The sequence below is a fragment of the Trachurus trachurus genome (assembly GCF_905171665.1).
Source record: "Trachurus trachurus genome assembly, chromosome: 4".
NCBI classification, from domain to species: Eukaryota; Metazoa; Chordata; class Actinopteri; order Carangiformes; family Carangidae; genus Trachurus; species Trachurus trachurus.
The window spans coordinates 14,496,253-14,511,797 of record NC_139898.1 but is presented as its reverse complement, the minus strand read 5'-3'; the positions used below and the strand labels follow the sequence as shown (position 1 = coordinate 14,511,797).

The window sequence follows — 15,545 nt, the reverse complement described above, 5'->3', positions numbered from 1 at the left end:
GGGAGCCCAACAGCTAACCTCTGTTCATACAGTTGAGCATAAAGTATGTCTGTATGAAACGGATTTGACACCCTGAGCTTTTGCCCAGAAGGAAAATTTAATATGCTCGGGGCAAAAGAAGAATCGGCTCAGTTTGGGTCTCCGCTAATGCTGCATGATAACACAAAAGACATATCCTCTTCCCTGACGGTCCGCTTCATCTCTCTGAGAACTTGACCCGATTTTCCTTTTTTTTTCTCCTTTCAACCTGGTGAACCGGTAAACCCCAGGCCGCCTGGTTTAAGAGGAAATCACATCTTAGCTCTCTAATCTGATGCAGGGCTGCGGAGCTGGTAGACGTTTGAATGAAGGCCTCTGAATCACAACAGGTTAAGTGCTTCCATGAAGCCTCAGCACGTTGTTGTGCAGCCAGGCTCGCACACAGTTGCCAGGCCTCCACCGCAGGAGCAGGGGTTCAGAGCCATCACGGCACTTCCTCCTCAATCTCCAGCAAAACAGTCTGTGAGAGGAACAAAACAGCTGGACCGGCTCATTATGTGCGCGGCCTCATTTAGTCATCATAGGAATGCTTCCTGTTGTGCCATCCACATAGTTTTTAATCTGGCCCCCCCAAACTATTCAGGCATGAGTGCAAAATGGCTGTTAAGAACAATTTCTTTAGTCATTTACATGACTACTTCCTCCCACCAATTTATCGGCTGAGCTCGCTTGTTCATTCGCATCTGGACAACACTCCCTCGCTTTTAGTCATTTTGCCATGCGCTCTCATATCTCATCGTTCATAAATCACACCCTCCCAGGAATTAGGCAGCACACAGGGGAGAAGAGATGTGTCAAGCGAAAACAAAGCAAGTGTCTGTAAATTCATTTCTGTTTTGAAAAAAGCAAAGACAAAAAAAAAAAGAAAAAGCTCAGCCGCTATCTTTGATTAAAATTAAAGCCCTATTCGCAGCAGATGAGGCTGGCTGCTAAAAGGGTCCCGCTTCACAGTGGAAATGATATGTGTAAACTATGTAATGCAAATGTTTTAGCCAAGCTGTGTTTAATTTTGTATCCTGACGAAGCGCATGAGAAACCTGTCTCTCCTTAGCTGTCTCGTTGAATCATATGGATATAATTTCATCCATTTACGTTTTTCTGCTCTTTGCTGTGGTTGCCACAGGGCATTTGGAAGCAGGCAGATTAAATGCACATGTTCCTCCCATCCACAGCCGGGGCACTCTGCTCCACAGCCTCCCCTCCGAACAGATCCTGAAGTGTTGGTGGTTTTCCTCGTTGGTCAGGGCAGAGAAAGACACCTTGTGATAAACCGACTCATTCCAGCGACCGCTTTTTTTTTTCTTCTTTTTTTTTTTCATACTCATAAAGTTATACAGGCTGCTTTTGAGCATTGGCACTTTATAACATGTTTTATTTGGCAGTGTTTCCTTTTGCCACCAAAACTCTCTTTGCCCTTCATCGTGTCTGTCAGGCTTGGCAGTGAAGGAGCCTGGATGTATTAGGCAAAACTAATCACAGCGGAAAGCCTGTTGAGGCTGTTAGGCTCTGAGAAGTTTTTTTTGCTTTTATGGGGGGGCCTCTAAACATGAGTAATAGTGAATTTCATGCTAGTTAGCAGCCGAACAGTTGAATCCCATCTCCGCATCATCAGTCAGGGGCCTGTTCTACCATTATTGCCCGGGGCCTGAGAGATATATTAGCGCTGAAGGAGATATCAAAGGATTCCCTCGCATCTGTAGCAACCCTAAAAAAAAAACTCTGCTGTCAAGTGAGAAAATCCTGGAACTCATTCTTTCAGAAAAAAACCTATAGTCCTGTCAGTGATGACCTTAGCTGTAAGCGACAGTCTGATATTGTTTTCCAAGAGAAGAACCTCCACCTTACTTCTGATTCTGTCCATCGCTCTTCTTAACGCCGTCTGTTCAAGCTTCTAATCAGATTCCTGTCCGACATGTCAGCAGCCGTATTTTCCCCCAACACCCCTCCATAACGGCTGGTTTGTTCGCATCATCTGCGGCTCCTACAGGTTGCTAATGAGCCGCCGCATGTGAGGAGAGCTGCACACTGCTGCCTTTTAGCCCCGACACTGTTTGGCCTTCTCCCTGCCAGTCAGGAGTCATTTCCCATGAAGGCCTCAGGCGGACCTGCGCCTCCACCAGCCTGCACGCTGCGCCCATAATCTGTCTGTTGTGATCAGCTGCCTGTCCACCCTTTCAACCCGCTCTTGCCCCCTTCAACCAAGTCAAGACCCCGCTGTCATTCCCAATGTTTACTGAGCTACTGGCCCCCCCCTCCAACCACCACCACCACCACCAAGCCCATTCAAGAGTGAAATGGTGTCAAATGGGGCTCAAATCCCCTCCGCGCTGCCAGTGGCGCTCCACTCGTGTGGTGATCTGTCGGTTTACCTTAGACGGAGCGGAAAACTAAACATGTTTAAAGCAATTAATGTGATTAGCGCCATCTAAACTGTTTTCATAGATAATATCAAAGGTAAAATCGATCCTGTGTCGGAGGCTTCAGCCAGAGCCACAGATCTGTGTTTATACCACTTTAACCTAGGTGCTCATTACTTTCCAAACAGTTTACATTTGAAGCAACATACTGACACATGTCCTTTTTAACTTGTATTTATTATTTCTATTGACTTTTATCGTCATATTTGTAACGTAGTTCACTGTAGTGGGAATCAAATCTTTGACCTGGGGTATAGTGTAATTGCGACAGGGATCGTGCCTCAACCGAAATAGGACCGCATACCGCCCACATCAACGCTGTGAAAACACTTCTCACCCGTCAATACCAGTAGAACTAGAGTATTTTACCGCACTGTGGGCCCCAAGTACGCAAAATGAAGTTGACAATCACTGAACTCACTGAATGGAGTCATTTTAACCAGACGATTGGCCGCGCTGAAACATCTTACTGTAGCATAAAATTTTTCATGCAGGGTTTTTGGGTAATGTCCATGCCTAGAGGTGGCATTGCCTATTGGTTTTCCCATCAGGCAGGAAAACCTCATACTCCGCTGTCTCCCTGCTAGTCCCGCTCCCTGAGTAATAATACGCTCTACACGATTAACACGGTTTCCTCCACGGACCCCTAACTATAATTTAGCCTCAAATTTGTACTGCAGAAAAGAAAGCAATGAAAGAGTGATTATTCCCTTATACATAAATACACACTTTTGGCAAGTCAATAATAGCTCTGTTTGTTTTCCCAACTCAAATGCTCGGCGCCGTATTTCAGCAGTCAGCATGGACCGTGTCTGTCATGACCGGCGTGGCCGTGTGGATGTTCCTCTGCACTGAGATTTTTATTAAACTTTCCCACCCTGGCTGCCTCTCTTGTTTCCAGCTGAAACATTTGATTGGCATGACTGAAGAATAATACGTTTCCTCTGTTTCACACTGTGCAACATGAAATCATAAAGATATTTTCCATGGTTGCATGCCGAAGCCTGGTCGTTGAGGAATCCTCTCATGGTACTTTTCCTCGTACCTCACTCCCGTCCTCCTTAATGCAAGTCCGTGCTGCTGTCTTAGTCGGGCGCATTTTAGCTTGCATGCGTTTTATTCATCTATCATAGGCACTCTGGGACAAGTTGATTGCCTTCACTTTAACCGCACCACGCATCAGCTTTATCCAAAAATATCTGAGTGAGTTGCCACTAATTAATTTGAACTCTAACATTCAGCTAACGAATTCTTTGGAAATGTTTGAGTATTGGAGACTGTCAAGCTCTAAAAATTGGCATTGAAATGTTCAGTCAGATTCTTGATCTTATCGACTTCAATCAGATATTTCTCAATATAAAACACAACTTTCTTCATTTCACACTGCAATTGTACTTTAATGACGGCTTTGTGCTGACAGTAACACATGCTCGTGTTTTTGGCTTATTTTATTTGTCCAAAAAAAATAGTTTTGTAGAGAAACATGTTTCCATTTCTCTAACTGAGATATTAAAAAAAAAGTATTATTTTGGTACTGGAACTGTAGTATTGTATTAGCATCGATACATCTACATCTTATGTTGTTTGGTGCAGTTATTTTTGGTCTCAGTCACATCTATTTCACAAACTTGTAAAGAAAAATTGACAGTTCGGAGAAAAAAAGGCATTGATCTACTGTAAAGCCATTGCTTCCAAACTCAAAGCTCTTACAAACTTCATGAGGAGCTGTGTGTTGCGTGGTTATAAGCGAGCAGATTAAGACTCTCTTACTGAGACACACACACACACACACACACACACACACACACACACACACACACACACACACACACACACACACACACACACACACACACACACACACGCACACAGATCAGCCTGGTCACCTAACACAGCTCTACCATGACAGGCTTAGGTTTCGCCTATATTAAATGGAGCCTCAGTGAATAGAAGGCCCTGCCTGTGCTGTGTGAGTGAATGAAGGAGGCCAGGGATGAGCATTGAGCCCAGATGAGGCTGAAGGCCCATTAGAAGAATGGTGTCACTCTCTCCTTAGTTGTAACCCGACCTGTTGTTAGCAGGCTTCACTAAAGGTCAGGGGACAATGGACAGTAGAGACCTTAGAGCCTCCGCAACAGTTTTATTTGCACCCAGGTCAGTTTGGCACTTTGAAAGAAATTGGTTTTGGGTAAGGATTATGAGCCGAGAAGATGTGGTTTGGCATTTAAGGCGGCACTTCAGAGTTTATAGTCAGAGCAGAGGGGGGGTTAGTATTTTCTCATGGTTCATGGACAAATTGGCCGAACACAACTACAACAAACGCAGCAACTACAACTCGTGTGCAGCGCAATTCACAAAATGAGGAACTAATAGACGCTGCCACTACTGATGTTGGAAGCAGGGGAGGACATTTCTTGATGTTTATTAATGTTAACAACAAAGTTGGGTTTTGTGTCGGCTTCCTGACTGGTTAGAAAAGAGAGATGAAACTATCAGACGTCTCCACCTCTGCATGTCTCCTTTACTTGAACTCATTACATCTAACAGGATCCGCAGCAGCGTGATCACTCTGTTGTTGTTGCTGTCTCCTGGTGTGAAAATTGTGTTTCTGGTGTTGTAATCTATCATTAGTCTTGTTGTCTGATCTTCACAGTGACTCAGATGTGATGCAAACAGAAATGAGCATAAGTGTGTTCAATGTCTTTGGTTCTGTTATTTCTATAAAGGGCCAATAGTTGTTTTAATCCAACACTCCTTGTGCTGCTAATTATTTTTCATCCATCCATCTCCATTGCCTCATTTTGTCCCCATATTACTCAGTATTGCCCTCTACCTGTCTGGTATCATCTCAAGATGCCGTAGAAGGACAAGAGCCGCTACTCTACCCTCTGACAGTCAAGTCTCTGTATATTGATTTCAAGGTGCTGCTGAAAACCTAAATGAGATCAACATTAGGTAGATATAAGTAACGGCGAGCGACACCCCTGCACTTTGTGACTCTTTACACAGCAGCCCCTGTAGGAGGTCTTGACATGTAGGAGAGTCTCATCAACCAATCAGCCGCGTTTTCTGCTCAAGAGCAGGAGTGGATATACGAGAGGCCTCATAAATCATTCACATGTTAACAAATCTGTGGTGTTCATTGGCTGAGTGGTTGGGATCAAATGGGCCAAGCTGGGTCGGATATGAGCTTGTTTACAGTCACTGTCACTTGTCAGTCTAATGTGCTGTACGCAGCAGAACACTTATCTTATGCTATGCATTACAGTCCATTAACGGCTGCACGCTGCAGTTTCCCCCTCCAATTTAAATAGCAGCCTCGAAGCAGGTGCAGTGTCATGCACGCCGCTGCCTTTCAAGTGGACGTGGTTTTAAACAAACGTCCTTGAATTGGCTGCGTAATTCAAGAGCCATGGAAAAAAAAAGAAAGAAAAAAAAAAAAGCTTGCGATCATACCACCCGCGTTCCTAAGCATCTCTCACTTTTCCATAGCTGGTGAGTGTGTGGTGTAGAGTGAACTCCTCCAGCTGTGCGAGTGATCAAGGCACTGAGGGAAAGAGTGGGACAACTTCTTTCTGAGTCACACACAGACACATATACAGAGCCCACATTGTACCAAGAGTTTGCCAGCTTTACACTGATTGATGTCTTTTTTTCTGTGTGTATGTGTATGTATGTGGGTGTTTGTTTGTTTCCTTGTGTGGTTTTGTACAAACGTGTCTGTTTTTTTTGCATGCATCTTTGTGTGTATGCATTCCTGTGTCATCTCTGTGTGTGTGTGTGTGTGTGTGTGTGTGTGTGTGTGTGTGTGTGTGTCTTCCACAGTTCGAGGGCTGCAACAAAGCGTTTTCACGTCTGGAGAACCTGAAGATCCACCTGAGGAGCCACACAGGAGAGAAGCCGTACCTGTGCCAGCACCCCGGCTGCCAGAAAGCTTTCAGCAACTCCAGCGACCGCGCCAAGCATCAGCGCACTCACCTGGACACGGTCAGCAACTCAGTCTCTGCTCTGTCTCACCTCCCAATGTTTCACCAGAGTAGATTAATGTTTAACATGTCTCTGGCCAACAGTTAAAATAGTCTGGGTGGTCAGAGCGTAGTGGAAAGGATGGCTGCGTGAAATTCTACACACTTAGGTGTTTGCAGTTTTCAGATACAGGCTGCATTTACCACCTATAAAACCAATTAAAGGATTAGATTATATGCAAATTTAAGGAAAAATAAAGGTGTGGGATAAGTGGCATTCACTGTCCGATCTGGATATGTTTGAGTGTGTAGCTTTGCCCATGCTCCACTTCTATGCCAACATGAAAAACTGCCCCTGCCGTCCAAGCCTCAGTGCCTATTTCCATGTCTTGACAGTGTTAGACTTTAATTTGCTGTCAGTCAGTGTGGCACTCTCACTCTCGCTGCACTGGCAGCGACATGCCACAGATCATTAAATGATCAGTTCCATTAGGCCCAGTTGCAGCTCAGGCCGTAACGCACTTGGATAGGAGCTGCGAGCTCACACAGAGCTTTGCCTGTTTCTCTGACCTGTGCAGAGGGAAGGAAAGCTTGAGTCAGCCATTGCTGCCACTCGTCATGTCTCAGTTACCGCACCATCGCTCACTTTATCGCTGTGAACACGCCAGCACAGTCAGGGAGTAAATAAGTTGTTTTGTTCAAATTATGTACTAAAGTGCAGTAGAGGTATTTGTTTCCTCCTACATTACAGGGAACGTTTCACTTTTCTCCTCTGCATTATGCATGATTTACGTTTTGTACCACACTGCTCCAATTCAAACAGCTCCACATAATATTTATTCACTGTATGTTACTTGTACTGAAAACACAATAAACACAAATCACCCCAGCTTTAAACTGTGAATAGAAATCGAGGATTTTCTATTAGATTCTATTAGGCATAGAGGCTATGAATTTAATCGTTAGATGAAATCTGTGTTTATGTCCAAAATTCAGGGCAAATTATTTTTTCCTCTGATGCTACAGAGCCACATCCAGTCGTGTTGAATAAAATGTAACTCACTTAAAATTACACACTTGTCTCAGGAGGGCTTTACAACCCGGAGCAACACAGCATCCTCAGTTTGGACAATAATAAACTTAACTAAAAGGAACAAATGGGAGAGACAGAGACGGGATCTTAATTGTTATTTGTCTGACACAACAAGATACAAATTTGAATATTAATTACTGAAAAATTAAGGAAAAAAAAAAATTCTGTTTCTAAATGTCTCAAAAAGTATTTCACTCCTGTTGATTTGTTTTCAGTGATAGTCGTATCTGTCACTTCTAACTCAGGTCAATCTGGTGGATTCAGACACAATTTTTTTTTAAATCAGTAAACTGTGCAACATTGTTATCTAGACCCCCCCCCCCCTTGCTCTGTTCCTGTTTTGGCCAGCCACCAGTGCACGTAGCAGTTAATCATTTAGAGTTTTTATCCAAGTAGAAATTTGAATGCAGATGTGTGTTTTTCTATCAGTTTGGGATTTTCTTCCAGCACCCACTCTTTCCACAGTAGGACAAATGATACAGCTAATGTGGGACCCTGATGCTTATGGCTTCACATTAACACCCTGCTAAAGCCTTTGCTGCGCCGGCCCAGCTGCTCGGTCTGCCAAAAACACTTAGGGGGGAAAAACATTCTCAAGCTTTAATGATATTTATTCTACACAGAAGTCATGCTTGATTTCTTTCTCTTTTTTTTTAAACCGAGGGTTCGGCAACGTATTGGGTACATTGCTTGGCAAAACAAACATGGCGGAGATGAGTGGCACTGTAAGCACCTTGGAATAACAATGGATTATTTACAGAGAAGGTTGAGGTATGGAGGCAGAGCTAATAAAGACGCGTATCCCCTTACACTTTAATGGGCAACTTATATATCGCGGATGAAAAAAGAAAATTGCCGTGAGGGGGAAAAAAAATCCCTCAATCAGCGAGCTCTATACTATATTTGCTTGGTTAATGAGAGGAATGTGAAATGATGAGGAAACACCATGACATTGTAGTCGTTTTACAGATGTCATTTCTGTTACACTAATGCGCTTACAACTCTCTCTTTATGACCAATACTTATGTCAGCGCACAACCTCACCTACAGACTGATGGTATAAAGTACCACTAAACATTATTTCAAATAACAGGTCTATTCTCACGTCATGCAATAATAATAATTAAAAAAAAAAATCTGAAAGTGTAACACAAACAACTGAAATATTATTTACCTGTAGATCTTATTATTAATCATGCAGCATCAATGTTGTCAGCACCAGGAGAGTGAGGTTTCATTACTGAGCAGTGACGAAACGTTCAACACACCACAGCAGCTGAATGATCATTCACCGCAGCTCTGTTGTGCCAAGATAAATTTGATATTAAAGTGTTTTACAACTGATTTTTTGTCTTTTCTTTTCATCCTTTTTCTGCTCTTCCTTTTACTTCGAATTATGTGTGTTTCTCAGCCCGAAAGGTAGGACCTTATCTTTGCCTTTAATTCAACACATTTCAAACTCACTGTGTATTGATTTCGCTCCTTAATTTTTCAGTTCCTGTGCCGTCTTCTTTAAATAGCTGCCCTGCTTTTTTTCCCCCTCTGTTGCTGTTTGTTTTTTTCTGACAGTAAAGCTAACTCAAGTGTATTTCACTTTTTATTACTGATGTGAAATGTTCTCTCCTCTCGTAGAAACCATATGCATGTCAGATCCCTGGCTGTACCAAGCGTTACACCGATCCCAGCTCCCTGCGCAAACACGTCAAGATCCACTCAGCCAAAGAGCAACAGGTGCGTAGAAAGGTAAGATATTTAAGAGGAGAGTCATGAAAACACTTGAGGTTGTCAAGTAGTAAGAAAAAGGCATGAGGCCATGAAATAATTAAAATCACCATATGATTATGTTGTTTAAAAGCAAATGAAAGACCTAAACTCAAGTCGAGTAAAATTAAGTCAAGTTTTATTTAATTTTTTTAAAATGAACATTATCTGTTATCTTTTTTTTTTTTTTTTTTTTACAAAAATAACTCTACAGTATGTATGGATGGCTTTGCCTGTGTAGGCTACAACACAGCTGCTCCAGTATACTCTGCTTTAGAGCTACTGTGTATCTTTTTCTTGGTAATCTTCCAGGATGGACTGATTCAAGTCAATACGGTAGGGCTGCAGGTTTTTAGAAACAGACCACTTTATGTAATCCGCCCTGGTCTGATCTGTATTATCCACAGATCTAACTAGTTGCTTTAATTTAGGGGTTGGGAAGCTGGGGGCGGACTAGAGGGGTGTCTCTGTGAATCGTTTCCCCAACAATAGATCGGGTTTGACCACATTTCATCGTGTTCATGGTCAAAAGCCCATTCTTTCCCCTGACTGGAAGCGGGTAAATAACAGAGAGAAAGGGCTCATTGTTGTGGAAGGGGCTGGATAGTGGCAGGCTGGATGATGTGTTCCTTTGCTTAGCATCGTAAAGGGAAACACATGTGTACTTGTAGCATTGTTAATAAGCTGTAGTGTAGAATACCCCAGTGGCCAGATGTTATGGACAAATGTCAAACAAATGCTCTGACTCCACTCTTGGAGCAGGCCTGGAGAAAAACTGTTAGGAGTGTCGCTGTGGGGAAAACAGAGCCCCAATTACGCGTGATGAATGTTTTGCAGGGCATTCATAACGCTTTCCCAGGAGGACACGTACACATTTACTGACGCACAGCTTCCAATCATAACTTGTGAAATCATAATCTGGATGATGCCAGCGTGTTGACAAGTGCCATTATTTGTGATGTCAGTGGCCAAGAGGGCAGAAGGTCTTAGAAGATGGAAGTCACGCACGGATTAAGTTGTTATCTGTCCACTTGATTCACCGCTGTCGATGGGAAGTCAATGGGAATTAAAACCGAAGGGGTAAAGTAGATTGTCGTGATAATGGCGAAGAATGTTTCCACCCACAGTGCACGGCCGCAAAATCAAAATGTGGAATTGATTTTCATGGAATAACAAAAGCTGGATTAGTGGATATATGGACAGACAGGCAGACATAGGGAGAAAGACACACTCACTGAAAGTGTTGGAATGATGACAGAGAGAGAAACGCTCGGCTGACGGCACTGACCGTAGTCATGTGTAACTGGAGCGTTTTCTTTCAGCGTCACACTTGACTTGCTCAGATCCAAACGGCTCGGAGCAGCCGCGCCAGGTTTTTATGCCTCTTGGCATCATAAAGTTATCACTTCGTACTATTATACACCCCGCTGAAAAATATGTATTAGGCAAGATAATTGATATCACAGCATGATGATGAAAATAAAACTTCATCTGCAATTAGTTCATACTTTGATTTTATGATGAACTGAACTTCAGAGCCAGATGAACTCGATGTTCTGGAGTTCAAACTCACAAGTGTTTTACACATTACTGAATTAAAACTGGATATGTTTTCTTTGTAAAATAACATATTACACAAATGAATAATAACACAGCAAAGCCAAATAAATAGTTTCTCACAAAGGAATTAGTTTTGACAAGTTAGTGTTACATAGCTAAGTGAACCAGTGGACAGAGGTAACATTAGCTTGCTAGAGTTAAAAGGGTAGGACAACTAGAGTGAGGGGTAAAAGAGATAATTTAATATGTTCATTATATATACATAATGTTCTGCCAGTAATACACAAATTACCAAATAATGTTAGCATAGTTGCTTAGTTGTTCACTATAAATAAAGAACATATTAGTAAGCGTAACGTTGCAGCTGGATCAGTTTGTGGACAACAATGGAGAATTAAAGCTCACTGGGGTGAGCTATACTTGGGATTGACTTATTTTTGGTTTTGGTCTTGAGTTCATGGGATTTGTCGACAGTAGGAAACCAGGCTTAACCTTTAACTCACAGATGAGTAGTAAATGTACTATACTGAGCAGATCGAGTCCACTGCTATTGTTTTTCCATGAGTGCTCATCCAACACTGGGGCTAAAGCAGATGCCAGATACCTTACTGGTAGATTCCCCTTGTCTCCAGTCAGTATCTTACTGTAATACTGACTGATCATGTTTCATTTCACACTCTTTAAAATGACTTCTTTTCTGCACACTTCAGATTATTAGCTATCGTTCTGTCCTGATCCCTGTTTTGGCTTTTCTGAATCTTTGAAGGTGAGTCTCCCGAGGACAGAGCGAGATGCGGTTGTTAGTACAGTCCTGGTGTGTTCCTCGGCAGCTGTAATGTTTTATTACAGTGAAATCCACTGATGTATACAACAGGAGGTCAGCTGTTCCACTGATCCATAAGGCAGATGTCCCATTTCTCCAGCGGACACAAGTTTCCTCAGGTTTAGGTTTCTTCTGCGTGGCGTGTGATCGACTCCAAAGCTGAAATGTGTCTTCAGTTGCCCCCATTACTGTTGGCAGCGAGAGAAACAGAAGCAATCTCGCATTGGCTCCGAGTTGGTACAGGGATCACTTACTCATAATGTCCAAGGCCAGCGAATGACTCAAAGAGGAGCTTATGATCTCTCCTCTGGTTCCCCCTGACTGACAATGTATTCTCATTTGCTGAGTTACTGTTTCAAATTAACACGACAATCACATTATTGCAGAAAGAGAAAGCGCACACACCACACAGGGTCCAAGCTACAAATAGACAAAACTTGAAGCCGTGTTTTGCTCTGTGGTTGTGTAACCTTGCACAACCACTATATTGATGCTGCTGCTGCTGCTGCTGCCTATGTGCTTTTAATGACCCCCTGTGGATTAATAAAGGTTTTTGAATTTGAATTACCTAACATAATTTCTTAAAATAAATTAATTTCACATTTTCTAACCTTTGTTACTGACAGCTTCGGCCCTGCCCTCACCTGGAGCAGGACGTCCTGAGTGACTGTTTGTCCATGCAGCACCTTCAGAGCTCCACATCCTCGCAGCACCTCTACAACGGCAAGGATGGTCGCTCTCCCGGGCTGGGCCAAGACATCTTCACAGGTACGCAGAAGTCATCCAACACCCTGATGATGTAACCTCAGGGAAGCATTAAAGACACAATATTTAACTTCAGCCCTTAGGCATCTCAGTCAAACAATGATCTTTCTATGCTTGCGTTTCTTTTTTGTAAGGTGACCTTGGGTGACTTGAAAGGCGCCTCCAAATAAAATGTATTATCATCATCATTATTATTATTATTATTAATGACCAAAGAGGTTGTGAAGTTGCGTTGGACCATGGAAGTCGGTGCTTTCACCACCAATGTAATCAGCTCCTCCCAGTTTGGATAACTTCACTGTTGTTAATTTAAGAGGTTTTTACCTGAAGCCAAATTATCCACGGAGGTCTCCTCCTCTCCAAGTTAAACAGACCCTGTGATTATAACTGGTAAAAGATTGAATAAAACAGTTTATCATTGAAAATAAGTCTTTCCCGCTGCTAAGGACTTAAACCTTCGATGGCTGCTAACCTTTCTATCAATTGATTGATGGAGGTTTTCACCAGACGCTGAATTATCCACAGAATTGTCCTTTAGTTCTGAACTAACAGACGAGGGGATTAAAACTGGCAGAATAAAGCAGTGACATTAAAAAGCACTGATTCACCGACGCAGTTCAACGAGCACAGGACATTTCAGAGCGAGCGGCTGGGAGTTGAGTTGTTCAACAGCGCTTTTTTTTTCTCTAGTAACTTGAGAACCTGACTGAAATACTTCATCTGGTTAAAATACACAGTTGAATCTTAAAAATGTGTCTTAAAACTGGATAAAAGTCAATGTTGAGCTTCTGGCGGGCAACGGCAAAAGTGACGCATGCACATGACGTCATTCACAGGCGACCAAATGAAACGGACCATGACCATGTATAAGTCACACATTTCTCAGGTTTGAGAATTGCTGGGAACATCTGGGATGTGAGTACACACCGCAAAAAAACACATGACATAGGTCGAATTGTTTTTAGACAATTTTAATGTGGAAAAGTTACATTTTATAACTATAAGTAATCCAATACTGCTCCTCTGTGAGTAACAAAAACATAGGTTTCAAGTCTCCCTCTATCTCAGTGCACCTTCCACATGTAACGTTTATGCCAGGGCGTAAGTTGATTACTACACAAATTCAACCGAAAAATGTTCTAACAATACTTCCTAATCGCTGGCTTTTAGACTTGAACACAACATGTCATACGACACCAGTAGTAGCGTTATTCTTTATGGTTGTGCAATTCAGAATGTGAGAGCAAGAGTCTGGTTGTTTCTCCAAAAACCAATGGCCAGGGAGTATTTGTTCCAAAACAGAAGAACAAGCCAGCAAGTGAGGTCTGACCGCCAGAAATCACGACACCTGGCAAAGCAATCACAGAGTCATTGGTGGTAATCAACAGCCATGTCAACATTCCTGCAGATGTATTATGGTCATTTTGTACTTTCAGGCAGTAAAAATCATACTTACGACGCCTTTGGTCAAATATAAACAAATTACACCACTATAATTTATCTGTAATTGCTTATACACATTTTATATTAACATTTTAGTGGCTGGACCGTACCGGGCTATTTAAGTTTTAAGTGTTACAACCTAGCACTTTTGTTTGTTTGGTTTGTATTTCATAACCATATCACGTTAACCTGTCATCTTGTCATGCAAAGACTGCAAAAACCATTAGCAACAGCTTCAAGCGGAAACTTTTACTTCATCACATGTGGCCTTTAAAACGTCCATTTTTCTAATTGATGAATTCGACCGTCACCAAAAGTCAACACGGCACTGGATTGGGAACAAGAGAGAGATAAATAGATTATAACAATCTTAAAGACAAGAAAGATGCCCCGCAGCTTCTTCAGTTTATGGACACATCTGTCCTTGTTTTCTTCCTGTAGCCTGTCCAGCCTCCCTGTTGCTTTCTGTTATTGTTGCTGGAACTCTGCGCACCGTTTGACGACTGTGAACGCTCAACTTGTCTTTGAATGTCGAACCGGGCCTCTGAGTCTTGGCTTTTTACCCTCGGCCTCCCTCTGTGTCTGAGTGGATGTTGCTTGCTCTCTTGTTTTAAATGGTTTAAAGCCCCGAGGAGCTCTCTCACGAGCCGATGCCAAAGCGCTCGAGGATGCGGTGTTATGCGAGGCCAGCAAAGATGTCGCAGGTTGGCATTCAGGATCTGCATTTACATGAGTTTTGCTTTGTTCTGGGGCCAATAGGATGCATGGGAGAGGTGGAACAAAGTGGGCAGCTATCCCATCATTAACACTTGTGGAGCAGAAAATGACTCATGCTTCCAGTCAGAGCTGAACTTGTTTTCCTGTTCGCTGGTTATAAGTCTGCTCTTATTCACACGGCTGCAGTGAGACTTATGAGAAGCCCCATTCTGTTTTATTGAGCATAATTAGAGTGTTCACTGATTAACCAGAGGAAGGACTCATCCTAGTTTTAGTGCGCGGGTTTACACGTTCCTGCAGTTATGCTGAGTGGCTTATATACCTCTCCATGTCCTTCTCACACATACCTTTCTGTCTGATCTCACCCAGCAGCCTTTACACGGCAGAGCATAATCCTCCACTAACTCTTAAGGACTTCCATCAGCTCCTCTCTGTCTCACTCTGCAAGGAACTAGCGATGAAATTGAGGCAATCACAGCCATTATTTGTCGACTGTTTTGCCGCTCTGGTAGCAGATGTTGGGGCTAAAGGGGAAAACATTTAAGGTCTGTGACTGATGATTTGGGGGGTAATGAATCAAGTTTGTAACCATTTCAGAGTGCTGTCAGATCAGGGCCTCGGCATGCTTCCATTTGAAAACAGCTGGACCTGGAAACAGCAAAACCAGAAGCACCGATCTCCTCTCCTCCTTTCATCTCTTCCTGTCTTTCCCTCTCGTTGCTGGTTAACGGCACCAGACAGTGAGAGCGCTCGTGCATGCTGGGAAAGAAATCAGGTGATAAACGCAACAGAAAGATGGAGAGGAGAGATTTACTGTGTTGTGAGAACAACTTACTCCCCAGTTCAGTTTCTCATGGTGACATCTAGTTCTTGACTTGTACTATTATTTCCCTCTGGAACAACATTTTTAAATGTTAATGGAACTAAACCACTGGAAAATTCAAAGTATGGGGCTGACGGAT

The 15,545-nt window shown here is 42.8% G+C and overlaps 1 protein-coding gene across 1 annotated transcript in view; it reads left to right on the top strand.

Moving 5' to 3' along the window:
* glis1b (GLIS family zinc finger 1b) overlaps nucleotides 1-15,545 on the top strand; it is a gene marked incomplete at both ends in the record, with an annotated part of 68,258 nt that overhangs the window by 42,351 nt on the left and 10,362 nt on the right. The window contains 3 exons of the mRNA XM_083970097.1: nucleotides 6,282-6,443; nucleotides 9,147-9,257; nucleotides 12,285-12,426. Coding sequence (XP_083826223.1) covers nucleotides 6,282-6,443; nucleotides 9,147-9,257; nucleotides 12,285-12,426 — 415 coding nt within the window. The remainder of the gene's footprint in view (nucleotides 1-6,281; nucleotides 6,444-9,146; nucleotides 9,258-12,284; nucleotides 12,427-15,545) is intronic.